Source organism: Vanessa cardui, chromosome 22, assembly GCF_905220365.1.
Source record: "Vanessa cardui chromosome 22, ilVanCard2.1, whole genome shotgun sequence".
Lineage (NCBI taxonomy): Eukaryota > Metazoa > Arthropoda > Insecta > Lepidoptera > Nymphalidae > Vanessa > Vanessa cardui.
Window position 1 is genome coordinate 4,824,128 of NC_061144.1, and position 24,488 is coordinate 4,848,615.

A 24,488-nucleotide genomic window follows, 5' to 3' on the forward strand; every position below is an offset into this window, starting at 1 on the left:
TGGGTTATGTCGATGACTTTGGTTCTCTGGCGAATCGCCTCATTTTTGATACGATCCCGCAGAGAAATTACTGAACTAATTGAAACGTAATTTGGTACACATCTAGATCTCGAGAAAGAACACTTGTAGGCTACTTTTTAAATGGAAAAAAGTGCTATAAACATAGAGTAATATTCTAAGTTCTAATCCACGCGAGCAAAGCCACGGGTAACAGCGGGTCTCATATGTGCGTTAAACTCCTCCGACGACCTCCGTGGTCGAATGGTGCGTACACCGGTTTTCATAGGTACGCCACACTGATTTCCCGGGTTCGATTCTCGGCCGAATCGATGAAGATAATCATTAGTTTTCTATGTCGTCTTGGGCCTGGGTGTCTGTGGTGCCGTCGTTACTTCTGATTTTCCATAACATAATTGCTTTAGCTACTTACATTGGGATCAGAGAAATGTATGTGATGTTTATTATTAAAGTTATTTGTTGCCTGTATGTGATGTCTCATATTTATATTTTATAATATAAGCACAGTTATGATACCGTATTCTGGCAAATGGGCTGTCTCATAGAAAAGACAAGCCGTCCGAATATTCGGTTTCTATTTCGACGTCACGATTTCGGACATTATGAAAGCATATCTATAACAGATGGCGGACGTACAGTATCTGGCAGTAAATTTGGGCGCTCGCCAAATGCAGTGCACATACATTATGTTGACTCGACAGTGTACGGGAGGTGTTTGTTTCCATTGTTTCTGACGATACGAGATCTGTGTCGTTATAGGATTAACAAAATGACCCCGTAACTTCGTACGCATTTGAATTTGATAAAGTGATTGCTGTAGCCGTAGTTACTCCTTATTACATATATCTTTCGGTGAGAGTCCCGTCAAAATCGTTCCAGCCTATTAGCCGGTACAAACAGACAAAAATTGTATAAAATGTACCGTGTATAATGCATATGCATTTTAAAAAAACGGTTACTTTAGTATTACAAAAAGACACTCCATTTTTATTATATGTATAGATTTATCGAACGGGCACTAACACATTTTATTAAAGTATATAATTATTATATTTAATTAATTCGTTTCGCCTTAGTATGATATAATTCGACATTTGTCTTGTAGAACTATTACGATAAGATCAATATCGTAACACGATCGTGTAATATCAGAAGTTAAAATACGATGTAGATTATGAAACGGATATTACGAACTAAATATTTAAAGCATACAATCTTCAAAAAGCATATTAAAAGTCGACATTTAAGGTTATACGTTATATTTTTTTTATGGAATAGTTTGGCGGACGAGCATATGGGCCACCTGATGGTAAGTGGCCACCATCACCCATAGACAATGACGATGTAAGAAATATTAACTATTCCTTACATCGTCAATGCGCCACCAACCTCGGGAACTAAGATGCTATGTCCCTTGTGCCTGTAGTTACACTGGCTCACTTCCCCTTCAAACCGGAACGCAACAATGCTGCATACTGTTGTTTAGCGGTAGAATATCTGATGAGCGGGTGGTACCTACCCTTTTGATTCATATCGTTTACATAAACTGTTAAGAGTTTAAGATGAAATAAATTCAAAGCTATTATAAAATAACCACAGAGTAAATTAATTAAACATCTCGGGTTATAATGAAATATTAAACCGAAGTAATGGATTCGCGCACTTTATATACAGAGTAAATACAGTTCTCTGGAGTGTACTCTGTGATTGAAGCATGTTACATGTCCGGTACGGGTCCATTTCCCCAAAATGCATGGATTTAGGTTACGTATGCTCGATGCAAGGCTTTGTGCGTTTTGTCATAGACTAAATAATTCAGTAGGTTCTTTATATTATAGAGTTAAACAACTACCTACGATTTTATAGTATAAAAATATTTGACTTAAATTGAATCATTTATTGATGTTACAGAGTACACAAAGAACTATGTACTATGAAAATTTTAAATTATATTTATTCCTTGTTAATATGAACTGTTAGTAATATTTTGTTTGTAATTTATATTATAATTGCGCCGATATTTTTATTCTGTGGCGCTACAAGAACAGGAATTAAAGGCGAGAGGGAACTTTGAACGCTAATATGTATCAAGAGTGTAAACTAAATCACTTTGTCTTTTGTTTTGCTCATAATTGTGTAAATGACAAACAAATAACAATTGTAAATTACGTGACTTGATGCTACCACCAACATTTAGTTGTGGGTACCACCCAGCTATCATTTATAATATCACCGAATAGTAAAAGTAAGTATTGTTGTGTTTCAGTTGGAAGGGTGACTGAGGTAATGAAAAAGGGTATAATATAATCTATCAATGCCCAATGTTGTTGATACATTGGTGTAAGTAAGGAATGGTCCAATGTCCAATGTCAATGAACACGGGTGACCACTTACTATCATCTGATCTGTTTGCCTATTCGCTTACCGTTATACATTGCAAGAAAATAAACAAAAACTATATACAGGCCAGTTTATACCTAAACTGAATGCCATAAGATACTTATATTTGAATCAAATTTGAATTCCACTATAACTTCCAATATTTGCAGCTAAAACCAAACACTATATCTTAAAAGGATATTAATACTGGACGTACCCCCAAAAGGGATAAAGGCGAGCGAGTCATAATCTTTATATATTTAATTTATTAAATATATATTTTTGTATTTATAATTCTGTTCACAGCGTGAAGAAAAAAATCGTCAGGTAATTTGCAATGTGTCCAATTTCTTTGATTTTTCATCATTAGCTTTATCCCTAACCTTCTCCTTAAAGGAAGATCCTTAGCCTAAAAGTGGCTCACTTACAATATTAGCAATGGTGGTTCAGTTTGAGCCTTTTTAGTTTTTTATAAATTATTGTACAAAATAATCCACTGCTTCGAAATATATCATGCTGAGATAAACTTTTGTTGACCTTAAGGGGAACTTTTTTTTAACAATTATTATTTGATTACTTCCGAAAAATTAAACATATTATATATTTAAAGTTAAAATATAAACTATATAAAAGTCGGTTGCTTCCTCGTTTTGTTAATGGAATTAATAAAATGAATTGAAATAAACAAATGTTCTTCACTAGAGACGCTATTTAATGTCAAACAGAAAAATAAAACACAAGCTCTCAGCATATTGCGACAAACACACAAGAATTTTATTTCATAATATTTTTCTTTCCAAGCCTCTCTTTTACGCGATTTTAAAGCATTTATACAAACACTCCCTGCAGTACTAACATTGGAAACTGGGCCACGCTTCCCATATGACATGTTTGCTTTCGAGAGTAAATAGTGCTGATAGCACAAGCATCAATAATCTTTAGTTTTAGTTTTGTTGTATGACAGTTAGGAATTAACTTCAAAGTGATAGTGATAAACATAATGTAATATTGAGGACTCGTTTCTAAATGTAGTGTTAAGATCGTTAGATTGTGACCGGTGGTAGCTTCACATAATTGTAAAATGACAATATAAAAGTGCTTGTAGAAGCCTACTTATGTTTATTTTGATTTTGATTTGATGTAGATAATATGACTGACGACCTGACGACCTCCGTGGTCTTGTTGTGTGTACACCGGTTTTCATGGGTACGCCATTCCGAGGCCCCAGGTTCGATTCCCGGCCGAGTCAATGTAGATAATCATTAGTTTTCTATGTTGTCTCGGGTGGGGGTTTGTGGTACCGTCGTTATTTCTGATTCTCCATAACACCAGTGCTTTGGCTTACATTGGAATCAGAGCATGTGATGTTGTATCATATTTTCAATATATGTCCCGACTATACTAATTTTACAATCTACAAAAATGACGAACAATTCAATACTTTTTGAAATAAACAGAAGTTACTTCAGCACTTGATGGTAGGGTTTTATACAAGCCTGACTGGATAGGTACCACTAGCTCACCATATATTAATACATAGTATTGTTGGGCTCCAGTTTAAGTGTGAGTGAGCCAGCCAAACTACAAATATGAGTCATCGTCTAAGCTCCTAGAGTTGGTGGATAGATAACGAATTGTTCATATTTCTGCCATTTCTCACTTTCTATGGGTATTATCAAAAAATCTGTACAAATATTTTCATATTTGACCAAAATTTTCGATCAACTTCTGGTTCTCAGCAGTCTAAATATAATTTTTACATTGAATTACTTTTTTCCAGGATAACTTCACGTTTGGATATAAATTAGAGTTAGTAAACTTCTGCGAAGTCGTATGCAGTGCTATTTTTAACCTATGAGGTATAAACATTCGCAAGGCAATATAACCGTACCGTACAATATGCACTGCGTATTTTCCTAGCGTTTATGTATCTCGTAATATTTCTAAAAGTTTTAAGCGTTATGCTTACGGTCCAACGCAAAACGTTTAGAATTAATATGCTATATATTTATTAAACATTTTCATGCAATTAAGACACTTATATTGAACACAATTTGTTCAAAACATCATTGTGTACGTATTATCTAGATAAGATTATTTGCTGATCTTTATACAGACAATTTATAGACCTACAAATACCTTTATATTTTTTATGTATTTGACTTCCATTAACACTTGAACCAAAAATATTTATTCTTCGACAATATTAGCATATAACGCTTTATTCCAATAACATTTAAAATATATAAGTGTAACACGACGATACTATAGATGGATGGATTGTGTGAAATACTTGTGAAGAAAGATTATGTGAGTTAGAAAATTTTACTAAAATTTTACTTGTGAGATGACGTCAGACCAACAAATATGAAAGTAGAAGATATGACGCACCGACCCTAAGTAAAATTGGGATAAAGGCAGGAGGATGATGGTGATGGTGACAATGTGTGAGACTAGATTAAATTAATATAAATAATACAAAATGTAACTTAAAGTAATCATTTATTTCTCAACTATTTTACTAAAACAATCATCAAATCACCAAAATCTTCTTTCATATCACCAAATGTGTTCAAACTTGGCTGCTAGACCAACATCAGGTTTTCCACGACCCAGGTCTTGGGAGACGGTTCCTCCAGCTGACAGGTGAGTATTTTTATCGAAATTCCAGACTTTAGAAGCAGCAGCTGCGGCCTGTGAAGAAAATTGTTTGAAGTTGAAAAAATTGTACAAAAATACTGAAAATAAAGAGTATATCTTAATTGGTGCAAATGTTAGGTAAACCAATAGCCTAATTAAAATTATATTTAAAACAAATTGTCGCCAGCGGATTTTGCTCGCGTTTTAGGGCTTTGGTTGTCATGTGTTGTGTGCAAAAAAATAGGCTATGTCGTTACTTGGATTTCAAATTTGCCTTATACAAAATTTAATCAAATTCGGCTCGGCGATTTGGTAGTTAAAGAGCGCCAGACTGACAGACAGTCAGAGTTACTTTTACATTAATATAGATTACTATTAGTCTAGATAGTTAAACGTACAATATTTATTACTTTTGGGAATAATATTTGAGATGAGCCGAGTTGGCCCAGTGGTTAGTACGCGTGCATCTTAATCGATGATTTCGGGTCCAAACCCAGGCAAGCACCACTACACATATGTATGTGCTTAATTTGTGTTTACAATTCACCTCGTGCTCGGCGGTGAAGGAAAACAGGCTGTTACTTTACTTTTTTTTTACTTATTACTTTTGGTAAGTGTTCTCGATACACTTATAAAAAAAATGGAAATTAAGAATATTATTGTCACAAATGGTTTAAAGGTATGTCGAGACCTGTATTACAAATGGACGTATTCCATATATTTTCAATAAAACTTACGTTCGTTCGACCGCCGATCTGTTTCGTCAGTTCTAAAGTAGCCTCAGCGTTTTTGTTAGCGTTTGCCCAATCCAATTTCCCACCAAAATAGCTGCTGTCGCCGCTTGCACCCAGAACTCTTGAACCGTACGCTTCACCTTTCAGAATACCTCTATCGTCATTGAATATATCTTTCTTGTAGCCAGCTTTGCCCTGAAATTATGGTAACAAAAACACGATGAGTGGAAATAGCCAATCAAAATTAAGGTTAGAACTCAAAAAGACTTTTTTTGTTACGTTAAACTCATAGTATTTATAGATTATTTAGAAAGTAGGTACCCGCCCCGGTTTGCACAGTTTTTAAGTCATTCTCTACTATATTTTTCATGTATTAAACACATAAACCTTCCTCTTGAATCAATTTATCTATGAAAAAAACCGCTTCAAAATCCGTTGTGTAATTTTAAAAGCATACATAGGACATAAAGCGATAAACTACTTTTTTATACTTTGTAGTGTTGTTGTGTCTTTAATTGACATACCTAAATATACCTTTTTCATAATTATTATTAACAATATCGAATGTTTTACATATATAACGATCAATGCAAAATTGTAACAATTCGAATGAATAAGTGTACTCACGAAAAGGCTATCGTCCGTGTTGCCAAGGGTACCAAAAACTTTTCCACCGCCGACTTTCTTGTCCCAAGTGACATCGCGTGGGTGACGAGATGGCTTCGCGAACTTGTAATGATCAGAATCCCTGGAGAAAAATTCATATATAAGATAATCATGTTTTCATAATACATAAAAATTATAAACTGTGGAATCCCAGTACATAGATGACGTATCACTTAACTAATGATCGTGGAATCAAATTGTTTTAATTAATCCTTATTTTAGTAATAATTAATTATTGCAAAATGTCTCAAAAATGCCAAATACGGTATCAGAACTATTTCAGGTGTTTTTTTTTTTTATTTTGCAACTTAATAAATCCTCCGACACAAATTTTGATCAACAGATAATAATATTATTAGATGAAAATAATTGTTAAAATTTTATTTAATTACCTTTCTTCATATGAAGCTTGAGATACTTGTGCGCAAGCGCACGCCAGTAACGCGAATCCAAGAATGATTTGTACTTGCATTTTGATCTGAAAAAATAAATAAATTAAGTATTATTATATATAAATAAATTTGACAATTAGACTTAAGACTTTTTTTTTTGTATACATTTTCTCTATATATATATATATATATATATATATATATAAAAACAGATATATGTAATTAAAACAAAAATATATTATTACCTTGTATATGATACGCAGCTGAACTCAAGACTGTATTGTGAGTATCAAAATCATTCTCCTCATATTTATATGAAAACTCTTAAAGAGGTTAAGTCCCTATGAACAGGAAAAGAGTCGTCATATCTGACCCACGACTTATACGCAAGGAAAAAGTTAGATATAGAGCTTTAGGGTAATTTTAACTGTAAAGACCCTAATAATTTGTCGAGATCCGTTGTAGAGTAGCGAGGTCCCAAGTTCGATTCCCGGCCGAGTCGATGTAGAAAAAGTTCATTAGTTGTCTATGTTGTTTTGGGTCTGGGTGCTTGTGGTACCGTCGTTACTTCTGATTTTCCATAACACAAGTGCTTGGCTACTTACGTAGTATGTAATGTTGTCCAATATTTATACTTTATACTTTTTAAGCCAATTAAATATACACACAGATATATTTTTTATGCTACTTAAAAAATACTAGTATTATTAATTTGCATAAAAAAACAACCATAGGTTTTTTCATGACAACAAATACAAGAATTTTTAGAAGAACCTTCAAGAAAAGGAGGAGTACGCTACTCCTTCCTCAAAGGCCGGCCTACTAGCACCCTGGTACTGCAGATGTCCATGGGCGGTGGTAGTCACTTTCCATCAGGTGAACCTCCTGCTCGTCTGCCACCTCTCACTTAAAAAAAACAGATGAAAAAGCTTTGATATGATATTCGTTTACGTATATCAAGAACGTGATTAGCATGGGGAGCTCCCATTACAGTTTCGGACCCAGACCTAAGACTCTTCTTGAATCTTTATATAAAACGTTTACAATACATCGTCATCGTCATTTCTAACACGTTTGGAAAAGTAGTTTCCAGAAAGAAGAAACGGCAAAAAACTCGCATGGTTGCTCTTTTAAAACAAACCAGATTTAAAACGAGGTGAGTACGTATCCACCGTTCTTCCGATACTGGTACCAAAAAAAAAACAAAAACATATCGTTATATTTTATTTGAAAAAAGGCTATGTATTGATAATCTCGCTGGATTTTCTATGTAGCATCTATATTTACATCGTGATAGGATTTTTCAAGGACCCTGGTATAGTAGGGATTCAGTTTGAATGTACGAGTGTAACTACAGATATAATGGGAATATCATCATAATAATGAATGCTGTATGTATTTCAATACCCCAATTCCTATAAGCGGTATTAAGCAATGTACAAACATGTCCAAAAAGGAGAACAATTGTTAGTATCAGTTGCATCATTAAACCAATTATTTACATATAATAAGGAGATTTCAAAGCTTATAAGAACTTACTTGAACTTATAACTATATTATTGTATTTTTATTATAATGTGATATTTTTATGGTATAAGTTGGCGGACGAGCATATGGGCCACCTGATGGTAAGTGCTCACAATCACCCATGGACAATGACGTTGTAAAAAATATTAACTATTCTTTACATCGTCAATGTGCCGCCTACCTTGGGAACTAAGATGTTATGTCCCTTGTGCCTGTAGTTACCCTGACTCACACACCCTTCAAACTGGAACACACCAATACTGAGTACTGTTATTTGGCGGAAGAATAACTGATGAGTGGGTGGTACCTACCCAGACGGGCTAGCACAAAGCCATACCACTAAGTGATTCAATATCCACTAATTTTAATGTGTCATTGAACAGGATTAAAACCTATTCAATATCTGTAGCATTAACTCGAAATGAATGGGAATACCATCCGAATACATCTCAACATAGTACAAAACAAAGTCGCTTTCCTAATTGCTTAGAATAATTAATAATAAAACGCACAGACGGAGCGTGATGGATTTTAATAGAGTTTTCATCAATAAACTGAGTTATTCAAGAGGATAGCATAAGTTATGTCATACGTGTTTGCTATAGCAGAAAAATGCTGACATATTTTTACTTTCCTTTCTTAAAAACGCTTATAGGTCCAGAACGAATAGCAACACTATAATGTTGTATTTGGAAAAGTTCGTATCAGCCATATCTATCTATCTTTTGTGTAATATGTATCTATTTCAATAGATGATAGTTACGGACATATAACAGTTAAGTTATATCAATTCCAACGCGAGAAAAGGTCTTATGAAAGCGAGCAATCGTGTGCCCATGCTCTTAGATACTGGATTCCTTCAAACGTATCGTGATGAGGCATCTCATGGACCGGATGGCGAAGGCGACTATTGCAGTTCATTCTTTCTGACTGTATTGATCTTCACGTTAAGACTCCACTAACGCTATCAGGTAGCACTTCACCACTGTCAGAATGGTGAAGGCCTATAGTCTAGACATTGAAATGCTTAATCTCTCGCCCTGTAAAAAAAAACCTCTGAGTTTCTTTCGGTAGTTCTTCTCAGGTCTGGGATGTTTATTTCTGAACCAGTGGTCGATTTCTGACTATCTATAAGCAAAATAACTTCCACATTGAATAAAAAATTTTGACTTTGACTTTGGACGTATGAGTTCGTTCTTTCACGACTAAGCCGCTGAACCGATTTTGATGAAATTTGCTATGAAGCAAACTTGAACTCCAAGAAAGGACATAGGCTACGTTTTCGCCTAAGACGTAACAACTGAAGCCCTATAACAAGCAAAGCCAAGGCGAGAACTAATAATATATACGTAAGTTGCCGATTGCCTAATTTGATGATTGTATGTATGTATGCGTGTATGAGTCGAGATGACCCGAGCCGAGCCGAGCACCGCTAAATCATGCGCTTAATTTGTCTTTATAATTCATCTCGTGCTCAGCGGTGAAGGAAAACATCGTGAGGAAAGCTGCATGTGTCTAATTTTATCGAAATTCTGCCGCATGTGCATTCCACCAAACCGCATTGGAACAGCGTGGTGGAATATGTTCCAAACCCGCTCCTTAATGGAAGCGGTCTTATCCCACCAGTGGGAAATTTACAGACTGTTGTTTGTTTGTTTTGTATGTATGCGTGCTATGTTGTTGAACAAATTTATAATTATGTTATTGCAGTTCATTACATTTGTCGCGTTTAAGATAACATAATTATTTATGATAATGCTTTGACGTTGTGATACATAAACTCCCCCGGCCCAACTTGAAACCCACTACGCTGACGATGATATAATTGTGTTTTAATCAAAATCAAAATAAATTTTATTCAAGTAGGCTTTTACAAGCACTTTTGAATCGTCATTTTACAATTAAGTGAAGCTACCGCCGGTTCGGAAAGTAGATTCTACCGATAAGAACCGGCAAGAAAATCAGTAGTTACTCTTGTTTAACATTTAAAAAATACAAAGTCATGTTAGTTAAATACAATTATTTAAATTAATATATCCTGCTTGGAAGTCAACAAGTATTAACTCCACGCTTTTTTATCATCTATAAAATCATGTATCGAATAATATGCTTTTTCTACCAATGAACACTCTACGTGTAACACTTATTAAGCCCATAAATGACTTGATGGGTCTTATCAAATGGCGTGTCGTTAGATTTATAGCAGCGTCAGCTATGATAAGACAACAGAATCGAACGCTCTTAGAACCGAATAGAAAAAGGTCGCTAAGCCCGTATCACAAAACAGTTATTTTCTATTCGACAAATATTACCCGTTGTATAGATAATTAGTTGTGGTTAGTGGCTTCACTTGTGTTTTATTTCTTCTATATCCTTCCGTGATGTTCAAGATTTCTTTATACGAAATTTCATCAAAATCGGCTTAGACTTGGCCGTGTAAGCAACAGTCAAACAGACATTATTACAAAATTTTGATATTAGTATTGATGTGTAAAATTAATGAGTTTAATTAATTAAAATTAATTTGAGATGACTCAATGCAGTAGATTCAAACTGGTTTTTGAAATTTAGAAAGTTAAATAAAAACAAATACCAACAAAAACCCGAACCTCATAATGAAATATATGTTATAATTATTTTGTAATGAATTATAAATTACGTTCTATTTTTTTTCTATGTACAGTCGGAGTTAGAAATGGTTCGTCACCTTAAGATCTATTTTCGTGTACTCGTAATTATTGGCTCAGACGATAGGGCACACACAATTGGCCGATTACAAATTAGTATGTTGTTTTTTTTTTTTTAATTCGTGTCGGGCTCGGAAAAATATTATAAATATTAGCTTACCTGAACTCAAAGGTAGGAAAATTTCTCGATCTACCCTTCAAGATAGCTATCGACTAAAACATGTACAATCGGGGTAATAAAAGGTTCATCACCTTAAGATCTATTTTCGTGAGCTCAGTATGAGAATAATCTGCTTTAGCGATTGAGAATGACATATTGCGTCGCAATGATTTGATGTCTAGATTCAAAAGGTACTAAGAGTTTAAGACTTGATAAAGGAATTAATTTGAAAACTGACGAAGGCTTTCTTGCTCTGACTGTACAATATATAAGCTATTGTTTACACTCCCATCGCTGTCAATGCCAAGAGATATATCCCTGACACTGTATATACACAGCAATCAAAACCTAAATACCCATATCCTTTTTCAACCTAACGACGAAACCATATGTGAGACAAAGACAAAAGATGCGACACACATACGTCATTAATTTGAATGTGTGCAATGTATACACTCGTCATTTTGGTTGGGAAACAATTTTGTACCTCAATATTGAAGCCGTCACTAATCGTTTTAAAGCTGAAATTCCCCCAACGTTGCATATCTTGTTTATGTTTTTATCTCGCATAAAGCGTGAGTCAGACATGATGAACTACTCCTTCCTGTGCAGGGACTTAACCTGATGCAAGCGTTCTTATAAATATACGGAGAATAATTTTATAATTCACAATTAGTAAAAGCTTGAGAATTTCAGCTGTTTGTAAAATATAATCTTTTTAAATATTATATAGAGGTAATATACGATATAATGATAAAGTTTTCCTTGGTAATCAATTACTCGTACAAAGCCGGGGCGTGTGGCTAGTGTATTTACTTTTGTAATTCTATATTGAATTATTACAAGCATATGTTATTTAACTTACATAATTATGTATTGCGAAAAGATATCGGCCAGTTGATAACACTCAGATCTCGATTGAAGGTCGCGAGTTCAATGCACTATGCATAAAGCTCGTTGCTCATTTTTTACAATCTACATGCGTCGAAATACATATTGTATCTATATAAACGAGTACTGGACCAAAACAGTGGAAAACCTTCGAAGTCATTTTCTTTAAATAAAGGCCTTTGTCTTTTTATATTAATTTATCCTAATACATAAACATTGTTTGATTGGTTTTCAGATCAACATGCAATTACAAATCATTGTTGTATTTTCGTTGCTGGCGTGCGCATGCGCACAAGTCTCTCAACCACCGTCATATAAAGAAAAGTTAGTAATTCAAGTATCAATAAAGTCTTTATAGATCGGCTTAAATCCACGAACAGATAAATATCAATCATTACTTACGGATTGAATGATAAGAATCGAATGAAAGAACAACTTGGCTTTGTATTGTCATTTGTCACCCACCAGAAGTTCACTAAAACAATGTTATTTTCAATTCCTTTTAAACCAGTATTGTATAATAAAAGCTCCAAATTGCTCGCCGGATAATACGTTAATCACATTTTCTTTTTAATGTTATTTACCTTAACATTTTGTAAAGTAAAAGTTCATTGATCCAGTTTTTTTATCTTTTCGCTGATCACTGAATAAATAAAACAAACTCAAAAGACCAATGATTTTTGCCTTGCTTAATCCACGTGTTCCAAAGACTTATCTTGATGTAAAATTTTACAGGACCAAATTAAGTATTCGCATTTAATCTTAATTTCCCTCCAGATATCCTGATCATTACAAGTTCGCGAAGACAGCTCGTCATCCACGCGATGTTACTTGGATCAGGAGGACTGGTGACGGAAGAGTATTTGGTACCCTCAGTGCCTTGGAAGAAAAGCTTATTGTGAGTATACTTTCCTTAGTCTAGTCCAATAATTGCGTTAATGTTCATATAACTGTGCTTTGTATGTGTCTGGGAAGGTCATCCCATCGTCTATTCTATTGCTGAACAGCAATACTTAGTATTTTTGTGGGGTATTTGAAGGGTGAGTGAGCCAGTGTAACTACAGGCACAAGATACAACATCTTAGCTCCCAAAGTCGGTGACGTATTGTCGACATAAGTAATGGACCGAAATCTATGGGCAGTGGTGATCACTTACCATCTTATCCAAATGCTTACCAAAAATAAAATTATAACAGTGGACAACAGTTCTTATTTAATTATTTAAGTTCCTTATTGGTTTTTTCATTGTAGAATCTATATTGAAGTATAATTCGAATGTATTGATAAATTGAAATTGCATTGAATTTGATTGAAATTTTATACTTGCCACTAATCTTTGGGAAAATTCTCCACATTTAAATAACTCACCTCATTTTCAGGGTAAAGCTGGTTACAGGCAAGATATATTCAATGACGGCAGAGGTGTACTGACTGGTGAAGCTTACGGCTCACGTGTTCTGAGCCCAAATGGCGACAATAGCTATGTCGGTGGGAAATTAGATTGGGTGAATGCTAATAAAAATGCCGACGCGAGTTTTGCACTGACGAAAGAGATGGGTGGCTTAACGAACGTAAGTATTATTAAAAGATCAGAGAAAATTCTGTAAATCAGTTACTGGCTTGCAAAGTTATGGAGATTTTAATCTTCATAGTACACATCATTTATTCATCATTCTCCGGCTCATATCCCAATTTTATTTGGGGTCTTCACAGCATGTCTTCTCCTTCCAAACTTCTCTCTCAGACATCATATCACAAGTAACATTATTTCTAACCATATCGTCTTTCACACAATCCATCCATCTTTTCCTTGGTCGTCCTCCACCTCTATATCTATCCACATCTATGCTCAAGACTTTCCTCACAATATTATAATCTTCATAATACACATGAAGATATTTTATATCAAGTGTTGTTTTGAAGTTCTTATGTGTCATTGCAAGCTTATTGTTCTCCAAGTTAAATACCCTTAAATTTAAACATTCTTATTTTTAACAAATATGTATTCGATTTCCTAGGCAAGATAAAAAAACTTACTAATATTATACCTTTATAGGCCGCAGCTACTGCTTCGAAAGTTTGGAATCTAGATAAAAATACTCACGTATCAGCTGGAGGAACCGTCTCCCAGGACCTGGGTCATGGGAAACCTGATGTTGGTTTAGCAGCCAAGTTTGAACATGTTTGGTGATGAGATATACTATTTATTATTCCAATATTATTGTAATGTACTAGTCATTGCTATATTTGAAAAATAAATTATTATTTATGTTATATTTTGTACTATAAATATAATTTGAATTTTTGTGTAAAACGATTATTATTTATATTTTTGCTATAGTTTTTTGGGAATTTATTAAAGACTAAGTCTTCGATAATATTAATTATTTCATAAAAAAAAAACATGAAGTAAACAAACTAATTTAAATAAATTTTGCTTTTTTCCCAATACTATCTGACGTAAAGTAAAGTAACAGCCTGTAAATTTCCCACTGCTGGGCTAAGGCCATTAAGGAGAGTGTTTGGAACATATTCCACCACCCTGTTCCAATGCGGATTCGTGGAATGCACATGTGGCAGAATTTCAACGTAATTAGACACATGCAGGTTTCGTCACGAAGTTTTACCGCCGAGCACGAGATGAATTATAAACACAAATTAAGCACATATGGTGGTGCTTGCCTGAGTTCGAACTTGAAACCATCGGTTAAGTTACACGTGTTTAAACCACTGGGCCATCTCCGGTCTTCATCTCTGCATCTCTATCTGATGATTTTTGATTGAATAATAACATTTTTATATTATTATTTTAAATTGTTCTATTTTTGCTCAACCTTTCGGAAGAGACAACTCATGTCAAACTGATCCGATAAATCTAAGACGTGGCAAGAGTTTTAATAATTACCAAAAACATTGCATATAAGATCGTCTAAATTAAATAACTTACATAGTAATTTTCGACAGTGTCATCCAGACCGTAAAACAGATAGACGTATACGGACAAACTTAGCAAATCTTTAAGAGAGAAGAACTGTACTTGCTTTATCATCATCATTATCATCATTACATACTATAAAGCAAAGGCGCTTACCGCTGTCTATCCCTATGTATCCTTAAAACATTAAAATTACGCAACAAATTTTGATGCGTTTTTTTTAATAGATAGATTGGTTTGAAAAGATATAATGCATGGACAAAGTAGTAAAGAAACAAGGAAAAATCAGTAGTTTATTTAGTATCAGCATTCCACATGTGCAAAACCGGGGCGAACGTTTACTATCAATATAAATCATACAGTTCATTGATATTATCTGCTATTACTATTGGTAATGTAAATACTTTAAAGTGACTTTAAATGAACAAAATGGCGATAAGCGCTTCGAAATAAAATTTCATTTTCCATTAGCCCATAACTTTGACAATAACGCTTTACAAACTCCAATGGACGATAGGTTAAAACTTCTACAATTACTCCAGTAGTCTCTGCTTCCAAAGCCAATTTCGTTAGATCATAAAACGAGATACAACATCAGCCAACAATCAACTCTATTACATTTGCTTAAAGTTCATTTTCATTTGTGTTTATAGTTATATTAAGGTATTATGGCTAAAATTTCAAAGAACATGTTGTGTATTATGAAATAACTTCCCGAAGTGTATCTTTGTGGTCTTAATTATTTAAGTTAGAACCTCCTTGGCTTTGGGGTTTGTCCAATTAACTATATATATTATATATTAACTGTATATATAGCTATCGGTATATTATACCTATTTTGTAATTAATTTAAAATAATTTAATTAAAAAATTAAACAGACCTCCAATTAAGAAACAGCTAGTGAGGCATGAAACGACTCGATCGATTTTAATGAAACTTTCACTGTTCCATAAGTTGAAGTACACTTACATTACAATACGACTTTTAGTTTTCGAGAAATTCACGGGCAAACATACATAAATACACAGAAAACCATTCCGTCGAATTTTTATTAAATTAATTTCCTGCCTTTATTAATTATCACTTCTTAACAATAAAACTTCATTACATTCATTTTTATATATTTGCATTTGCCATCAGACTTCGGTCTGATGCTATATAAGCTATGAGCAAATCTGTTCGGTGATGCTGACTTGCGAAGCGGCGTCCCATTGGAGGCACTACATCTGTTGCTCAGAGCTACTGCCGATCTTCTAGTTCTAGGATGTTATGACGTTTCAGACGTCTCACATATTGGTCCATGGTGAGTTGGAGAGCGAGGTCGTTAGGGTGGTGTATTAAGCGCTCTTTGTATTTAATTGCCCAACTTCGAATTTCCTCTTTAATTGTTCTCATTTCGAGGTACTCGTGATCTTCATTGTTGGTTATGTACCATGGTCCATTTTCAATTGCTCTCTACATATAAAAAACGAATTTAAGAGGGTTTATATGCATCATGAGGGTAAAATAAAGATTTCATACCCGATTCCCGAAATAGTCGTATTTAATATTTTTATTTTTTTTGTAAGAAATACAATTTCTTTTCTATTTGTGTCATCTTTATTATACAGCATCGCTGTACGTCTTACTACACTGGCCTCCAAAAAAATCGACCCACCAACATTTTTTCTAAAAAAAGCCATGTATGGTTTTAAACTACCACATATTTATATTTTTAAGATTGATAATGAAAAAATGCAATTGTAGGATTTTACAAAAACTTTTAAAAAATTTTTTTCTTGGAGTCTACCTTGAACTTCAACAGCCGAAAGATGTCTGTTTCTTAAAAACGTCAAACCAATAAAACGGTCATCGGTCGGGTTCGTGACCCGCCCCCTGCCAGATCCTGGTCTCCGGCGATACTCCCCAGTCTCCAAGTAACGTTTGTACACTTTTCGCACCCCTGAACGACTTAATTTTAGTGTTCTAGCCACATTTCGCTGACTTAACCCCTCATGAATAAGAGCTACGACTTGAGCAGCTTCTGCTTCAGTAGTATCCATTTTTTATGATTAAACTTATTAAAATTATTGTTTCAACAAAGTTTCATACACTTATTCAATAATAAACATCGAACCGAGATGATTCCGCGTTAAGAACTGGAAATAAACTAACCATGCACTTTGTGCAGAAAGTAACGTTTTCTTATCAATCTTTAAAAATATTTCAAATATCCTCAATAACACTTACAACTCCTCCAAATCAATATCAAGTGGGTAATAAAATGTTAAATGTATGTCCCATAAGTAAAACAATCCACCTAGGTCGTCGCATAGTTAAGATAACAACTTTGTAAGTATAAAAATACGGGTGGGTCGATTTTTTTGGCGGCCAGTGTATTATACTGTATTATTTTTTACATTATTTCTAAAACAATTTCTAAGAAAAAGAGCCTTAACAGCTTTCAGAAAGCGATTGTAGAACCGTAAGACTGCATTTAATAATATTAATTAACTTTATTATTTACAAGTGACTCGGGTTGCTTTGCACGTGGCACTAAGTAAATATAATTATAGTACGACACAACTTAGATGTAGCATCGGAAAAAATCGTTAAACCGATTACCGCCGATTTACACAACCAATAGAAATAGCTCTCCATCGCGCCATTTCACGCTATTCGTCGCTATATATTCTGCGTCAGTTCAACCCGAGAAAGCAAGTGCATGTATGTATATCGACGTGTCAAATTGACGAATATATTAGGTCATATGATATTACAAGTTATTACGTTTACGTAAAGATGATATTCGCATAAGAAATAATTATTGATGATTTGGGATAGCGTACTTAATTCGGATGTTACGTTATTACGAATTTTGCCGATGCTACGTCTAAGTTGTGTCGTACTATACATTGCTCTAAAACTTACCTTTTAATTAAATAAGGACAATGTTACCTTTTCAAAATTACTCAGAATGTATATTGATGTTATAAGTGTAAAAATAACTCTGTCTGTCTGTCGCTCTTTCACGATCAAACCGAAAACAAATTTGATTAAATTTGGTATAAGGCAAACTTGAACTCTAGGAAAGAACATAGACTTTTTTCCTGACAAACACATGACAAGCAACTCCCTATAAAGAGACCGAAGCCGGGGACGACTACTAGTAATTATACATTTAGTTAAGCTGATTTACTCAAAACTTTCATAAATAAAATGTTGGCCTTGGGATAATTTGATGATGCATAAGCGATTCCGTTCCGTGAAAGACGGAGAGGGTACCGCTGGTTTTTAGTGGGTAAACCCGGTGGGCCTGGGCACACTCGGCGTCCAGGAACCCGGGGAGTCCCACACACCACTTTCCATCACGTGGGGGAAGCGCGTAAAGCGTTATTCCAGGGAGAAAAAAAAAACAAAATGGGCTCTTTTGATCACTGATAAACAGACTTATTTTGAGAAAAGATTTCAGTTGAATAGTCTATATATAAACATAATTATAATATAACACACTCATCTTAAGATCTCCGAAATTTCAGGGCCTGTTGACTTGAAAATTAACTAGAAATTAGTATATCCTTTCACGACGCTCCCTAAGACAGGACTTTAGGAAATAAACTTAAAAGAAAAAAATATATTGGTCTCAAAGAATACACTAAAATTAGATGTTATCCTTGTAACATCTTAAAAGTTTATCAAACAAGTACTTAGTAAAAATCGGCCAGAGAAAAACCAGTTTTTAATCAATTTTTTTCTTAAAATGAAAGAATGCAATGAAGTTAGTCGACATCCGTGAAAAAATTCATTAGTTATCTATATTGTCTTGGGTCTGTTTGTTGTACAGTCGTTACTTCTGATTTTCCATAACGCAAGTGCTTTAGCTACTTACATTGCGGTCAGAGTAATGTTTGTGATGTTGTCCAATATTTATTTATTAGTGAGTGTTAAAAAATATAAAACACATTTTTTCCGTATTTTTTAAAATAAATAGTGAGGGAGTGTCTTTGTAGCCAATTTTTGACAGTGCAGCGCTTCGCTGTTGATCTACTATGCCTAAGGCAGAGAAAACAGTTTATAAATCCTCATTGTAGACCAAGCAAAAATGCAATAACTCTATATAATGACTAAATAGATCTCGACAAAATTTAATCTATCTTCCAAACAAAAAGAAATAGATTGGGTAAATTATTTAAGCAATAAAATGTATTAGAATCAAATTTAAATCCAAATATCATCATTTTACAAACTAAGTATATTAAGTGAAGCTTCCAATTACATTCGACAGACAAGAACTGACAAGTAATTCAATAGTAATTAATTTTCAATATTTAAAATTATATTAAAAAGTAACCACGTAAGACCCACCTTTTTTATTCATAAGGCATTACTGATTACTACATGTAATCATCAAATCTATCAAGTCAATTTAAAAAACACTATACTTGTTGTACCAATACCTTGTGTTCTATTTTTATTCAAAGTTTAAGTATTACATTTAATTTTATACTACAAAATAGATACGAAGTAGAATTACTATTAATATTATTAAATTGTAAATCATATGGAACTAAATATCTAGTTAGCGCCATCTTCAATGTTTCATCACAACTCCTTACTATATACAAAATTAATGTTGTATCTATATTTATCGTAGTTTGACTGTAGTCCGTAAGATGGCGCTTTTAGAAAGTTTATGAATAATCTTCAAAGAGTTATTATATTAAACAATAGATGGCGCTGTTCATTTATTTACGATATAGTACTAAAAGTATCCCGAAATACAAATTCACGCTATTATTATAATAGGTAGGGGAAAAAGTTTCTTCGTATTTTATATGAAAATTCAAAAAGTTTTTTTTATAGTTTATTTACATTTGACTAAAGTATGTAGGTGCCATTTTGTTCCATAACTTTTTACCATCTTGTTGGTAGTGACATGATCCCATTGCTGTAAAAATTTTGGGGCTTCTGATCGAAAAACTGCGACAAGTGGTTTTGGCAGTCCTCTCGTGATGTTAACCTAACACTGCCTAAGGAATTCTGCAGAGACCGAAACAGATGAAAATCTGAAGGTGCAAGGTCAGGACTATACGGCGGATGCATTAATACCTCCCAGTCAAACTCTCGTAATTTTTGTTGAGTGGCTAAAGATGTGTGAGGTCTAGCGTTGTCATGGTGAAAAACCACACCCCTTCTGTTGATCAATTCTGGCCGCTTTCTCTCAATTTCTTGCTTCAATCTCATCAATTGTTCGCAATACAGTTCTGAATCGATGGTCCTGCCGGGCGGTAACAGCTCATAATGAATGATACCCTTCCAATCCCACCATACACACAGCATTACCTTGTTGCGAGTTAATCCGGGTTTTGCCACAGTCTGTGAAGCTTGACCGGCCTTTGACCACGATCTTATTCGCACGTTCTTGTCGTATGTGATCCACTTTTCATCACCAGTTATCAGATTCTTCAAAAATGGTTCGGTTTCATTACGTCGTAATAAAGAATCACAAATGAGTACACGGTTCATTAGGTTTCTTTCAGTGAGTTCATGAGGCACCCATATATCGAGCTTTTTTGTGTACCCAGCTTTATTCAAATGAGTCAAAACCGTTTTGTGGTCAATTGCCAATTCTTCAGCTACATCGTAACTACTAATATGCCGATCTTGCTCCACTTTTTCAAAAATGGCATCAATTTTGTCCGTGACAGGGCGACCAGAGCGAGATGCATCTTTGATATCAAAATTTCCGGCTTGAAAACGCTTAAACCAAACTTGCGCTACTCTCACAGATACTGCATTAGGTCCATAAACATCACAAAGTTTTTTTCGCGGCTTGAGTTGCATTTTTACCTTTTTATAGTAAAATTTTAAAATGTATCGAATTTATTCTTTAGATTCACTCATTTTAACAACAACAAAAACATGAAAATCACACAAATTCCTAATTTGAATTTGGAAGTGCCTTCTTTAAAATTAAAACTTTTTAATGATACCAAAACCAGCCAGATACAAATGGTATAGCCAAAGAGATTTTATTACAAGTTCATACATATTATATGCGAAAAGACTTTTTCCCCAACCTAATATAAAGCTTTTTAAATTTAATTTTTTTAATTTCATGAATAAATTATTCTATACCGTACGTTTACATAATTGATTAACTACACTACGGAGTCTTTCTGGAGTTATATTGTTTAAAAACTCTTTAATAATAACCATAATGTAATTGTGATCGTTTTTTTTTTTATTTCAGGCCATTTTTAAGGAGTGAAAGGTACGGAACATACTAATTGAAAACACTGAAGAACTCACAAACCTGTCACACAAATAAACCAACGGAACTATACGACACAACCTGTTATTGTATATCGACTATATTGACTATATTGAAAATACTACATTGAAAAACTATTATCAGACTCTTATTATATTGATGCAGTTTTAAAACATAATATAACCTCAAAGATACACACGTCATTCCACATGTAGCTGTGCGTAAAGACTTCAAAACTTCGGATTGCTAATGAATAACCAAATAAGTTATTCACGATCAGAAACACGATTTAACCCTAAGACATCGGTGTGCATTGTAAATCTGTTTAGTTGAAAAGAGCAAGCATGCGAGTTTCTAGCTGCTTCTTCTCGCTGAAGGTTGTTTTCCGAAACGGTGGTAGTATTTAAATATCGTCGATTCAAAAACGTTTCCTTGTGAAGTTTAGTTGAATAGAATGGATTTGATTTGTAATTAGCTAAGCAATACACCCGGATTTTCTGTAGATAGATTAGGGCAGCAATATTAAGGAGGTGGTGGATCTCGCTTTAAGGTGGTGCCCTCGTTAGTCAAGTATTGCTTTTTGGAGGTAGAACTTAATAAAGTGAGTTATTATTACAAACACAAAGCCTTACCGACCAGTATTTTAAAATCCTGAAAATATCTGTCCTACTTCAAATACGTCATTATTTTGTCGTCCTTTATTATGTGTTTTTAATGTCATAGGTGGTAAATTAAAGTAAAAAAGTAAAGTAACAGTCTGTAAATTTTCCCACAGCTGGGCTAATGGCCTCCTCTCCCATTAATGAGAGGGCTTGGAACATATTCCACCACGCTGTTCCAATGCGGGTTGGTGGAATGAACATGTGGCAGAATTTCAATGAAGTTAGGCACATGCAGGTTTCCTCACGATGTTTTCCTTCACCGCTAGCACGAGATGAATTATAAACACAAATTAAGCACATATATATAGTAGTGCTTGCCTGGGTTTGAACCCGAAATCATCGGTTAAGATGCACTTGTTCTAACCACTGGGCCACCTCAGTGGTAAATTAGCCGAAGGCTTATCTAAAGAAAAGTGATTACCACCGCCCACAGAAAAAGTGCCGCTAACTGCCATAGATACCGCAGCCAAGATATTAAATCAATTATATATCCCCGAGTAGACCAACAAATCAGTTAATATTAATAATAAACAATTCAAGACATAATAATTAATACCCTTGCGTCTCAATCAGGAATGGAAAGCAATTTATATTCTGTTAAAATCTTAATAATGAGTTGTATAACTTTATCAAAGTAACATTTAAACACGCTTCGCTTGTTCGTTATATGTTACTAGCGATTCGTCCCGACTTCGCAAGGGTACTAAGTCAACTTATATAAAACTTTTACGTTGAATAACAAATATAAAAAGAAAAAAAAATCGTCTAGGAAAGTTCTCAACTTTAATGTATATATGTGTATATATGTTATACATGTAAACTTTTCTCGAGAAGTTATGTAGTTGTCGGTGGTCACAGTATGGTCATGATATACTGAGGAATGGGGAACATATTGTGAGGAAGGTCTTGAGCATGGATGTGGATGGATATAAAGGATGGAAGCGACCAAAGAAACGATGGATGGATTGTGTAACGTTACTTTTTGAGATGACCTCAGAAGGTATGGAAGAAGAAGACCCAAGTAAAATTGGGATAAGGGCAGGAGGATGATGATAATCGTCAAGTAGCATGTGAAAATAATCTATTAAAAATAAAATATTAATTTATTGCATCGATTTAATTTCGTTCTATTCTTGTTACCGCTATCAATTCCGCAATAGCATTAGGAGACCATTGAAAATCAGTGTAGAAGCAATTATGTTTCTATTTTCACTGAGTGGATCTCCTTTTGGCTAAATTACACTGCTGCACACTATTTATTGTTTAATATAACTTTAATTATTAATTTTTTATTCTCAAAACTTGTTCTGTTGTAGTTGTATTTTTAGTTTTTTTTTTTTTCTTGTTTGATGTATTTTAGGATAAGTGATATTTTGTTATGTTTCGTTTTTTATGTTGTGTGAAAGTAGTGTAATTTTCTCAATAAATGTTCATTATTATTATTATTATAAAATGATCTTGTGGCGTCCGCTGAAAATACGGAGAGGATACCGCTAGTTTTTTGGTGGGTATTCCGTTGTTTAGGGTGCATTCGACGTCCTAGGCATCGGCGAGTAACACATAACACCCTCCCCACTTCACGTTGGGGAAACGCGTATGATAATGACAAATAAACTATCCTTTGGAATATGTCTATTTATTATTACAGTTATTAAATACAGGATATTTACCATGTGTTTATTTTTAGTTGGTGGAGCTCGATATTTGGACATTATCTACGAATATCTTGTTCACGTGAACAAAATAATGAAAAAACCATGTTCATCCAAAGTCTGTTCGTTTATTGATGAAAATAACATTAAAGTCCGTTACGTTGTTTAAGAGATCGTAACGTACAGATGGATTATACAATGTAGAGAAGAGAAATGTCGACCTAATAAGCGTGTTACATTATATTGTGATAATTATAGCATTGTTGCTATCGCAGATCGATACATTCACTTTAAATTAATGAACAATATTCTTCGACGTGTAATTTATTTAATAATACAATAGTTACACAAATAAATCACGATAGAAAATAATTAAAGTACATAACATCGTCAGGCGTTACTTGCTCAATGTGTTATGCATGTTTCTGCAACGTCTCTCGAATACTATAAAGAGTTATTAAATTAAATTTTTGACAATCATTTATGACCGTTATAAATCATTTGAATTCAGAATATAATCTATCGAGAGGAACTGGCAAGTTAGTCAGTATTTTTTTTAAATATATAGTGTTACGTCAATTGAATATAATTAAATTTATGTAATATATCCTGTCGGATGGTATTAACTACACATGTTTTTTTTAAATAAAAGTTACATATAACATTGGCTACTTATTTGGTAATTTGGAGCATCTTACGTAAATGTTCTTATAGGGCAATTAAGATTAAGAAATAATTTAAATTTCGAATGTTAAATTAACGACGAAAGTAAGAATTCCATATTTAAAATATCGTTTGAGTATAAATACAATATAATATTAAATACAAAGTATATTTACAATAAGGCGCGCCAATCCACTTCAATTTTACATATATCGGAATTTTAAACAA

The 24,488-nt window shown here is 33.8% G+C and overlaps 2 protein-coding genes across 2 annotated transcripts; one reads left to right on the forward strand and one right to left on the reverse strand.

Annotated features, from left to right (window-relative positions):
- Window positions 1-4,882: 4,882 nt before the first annotated feature.
- LOC124539337 (gloverin-like) lies at window positions 4,883-6,922 on the reverse strand. The gene is made up of 4 exons (XM_047116701.1): window positions 6,830-6,922; window positions 6,399-6,519; window positions 5,775-5,966; window positions 4,883-5,091 (listed from the first exon to the last, which is right to left on the reverse strand). Exons 1-4 carry the CDS (start codon window positions 6,907-6,909, stop codon window positions 4,957-4,959), a joined length of 528 nt encoding a protein of 175 aa, XP_046972657.1. The 5' UTR covers window positions 6,910-6,922; the 3' UTR covers window positions 4,883-4,956.
- Window positions 6,923-11,897: 4,975 nt separating this feature from the next.
- LOC124539361 (gloverin-like) lies at window positions 11,898-14,292 on the forward strand. Its single transcript, XM_047116733.1, has 5 exons — window positions 11,898-11,938; window positions 12,330-12,418; window positions 12,872-12,992; window positions 13,474-13,665; window positions 14,151-14,292. Exons 2-5 carry the CDS (start codon window positions 12,336-12,338, stop codon window positions 14,283-14,285), a joined length of 531 nt encoding a protein of 176 aa, XP_046972689.1. The 5' UTR covers window positions 11,898-11,938; window positions 12,330-12,335; the 3' UTR covers window positions 14,286-14,292.
- The last annotated feature ends 10,196 nt before the right edge of the window (window positions 14,293-24,488 follow it).

What these genes read in the sequence shown, in the direction of transcription:
- LOC124539337 (XM_047116701.1), bottom strand. Translation starts at nt 6,909, where the DNA reads ATGCAAGTACAAATCATTCTTGGATTCGCGTTACTGGCGTGCGCTTGC. An exon ending in CAAGCTTCATATGAAGAAAG is followed by an intron (nt 6,520 to 6,829) that starts GTAATTAAATAA and finishes ATTTTTCTCCAG; the next exon opens with GGATTCTGATCATTACAAGT. An exon ending in ACACGGACGATAGCCTTTTC is followed by an intron (nt 5,967 to 6,398) that starts GTGAGTACACTT and finishes CCATAATTTCAG; the next exon opens with GGCAAAGCTGGCTACAAGAA.
- LOC124539361 (XM_047116733.1), top strand. Translation starts at nt 12,336, where the DNA reads ATGCAATTACAAATCATTGTTGTATTTTCGTTGCTGGCGTGCGCATGC. An exon ending in CCTTGGAAGAAAAGCTTATT is followed by an intron (nt 12,993 to 13,473) that starts GTGAGTATACTT and finishes CCTCATTTTCAG; the next exon opens with GGTAAAGCTGGTTACAGGCA. An exon ending in AGATGGGTGGCTTAACGAAC is followed by an intron (nt 13,666 to 14,150) that starts GTAAGTATTATT and finishes ATACCTTTATAG; the next exon opens with GCCGCAGCTACTGCTTCGAA.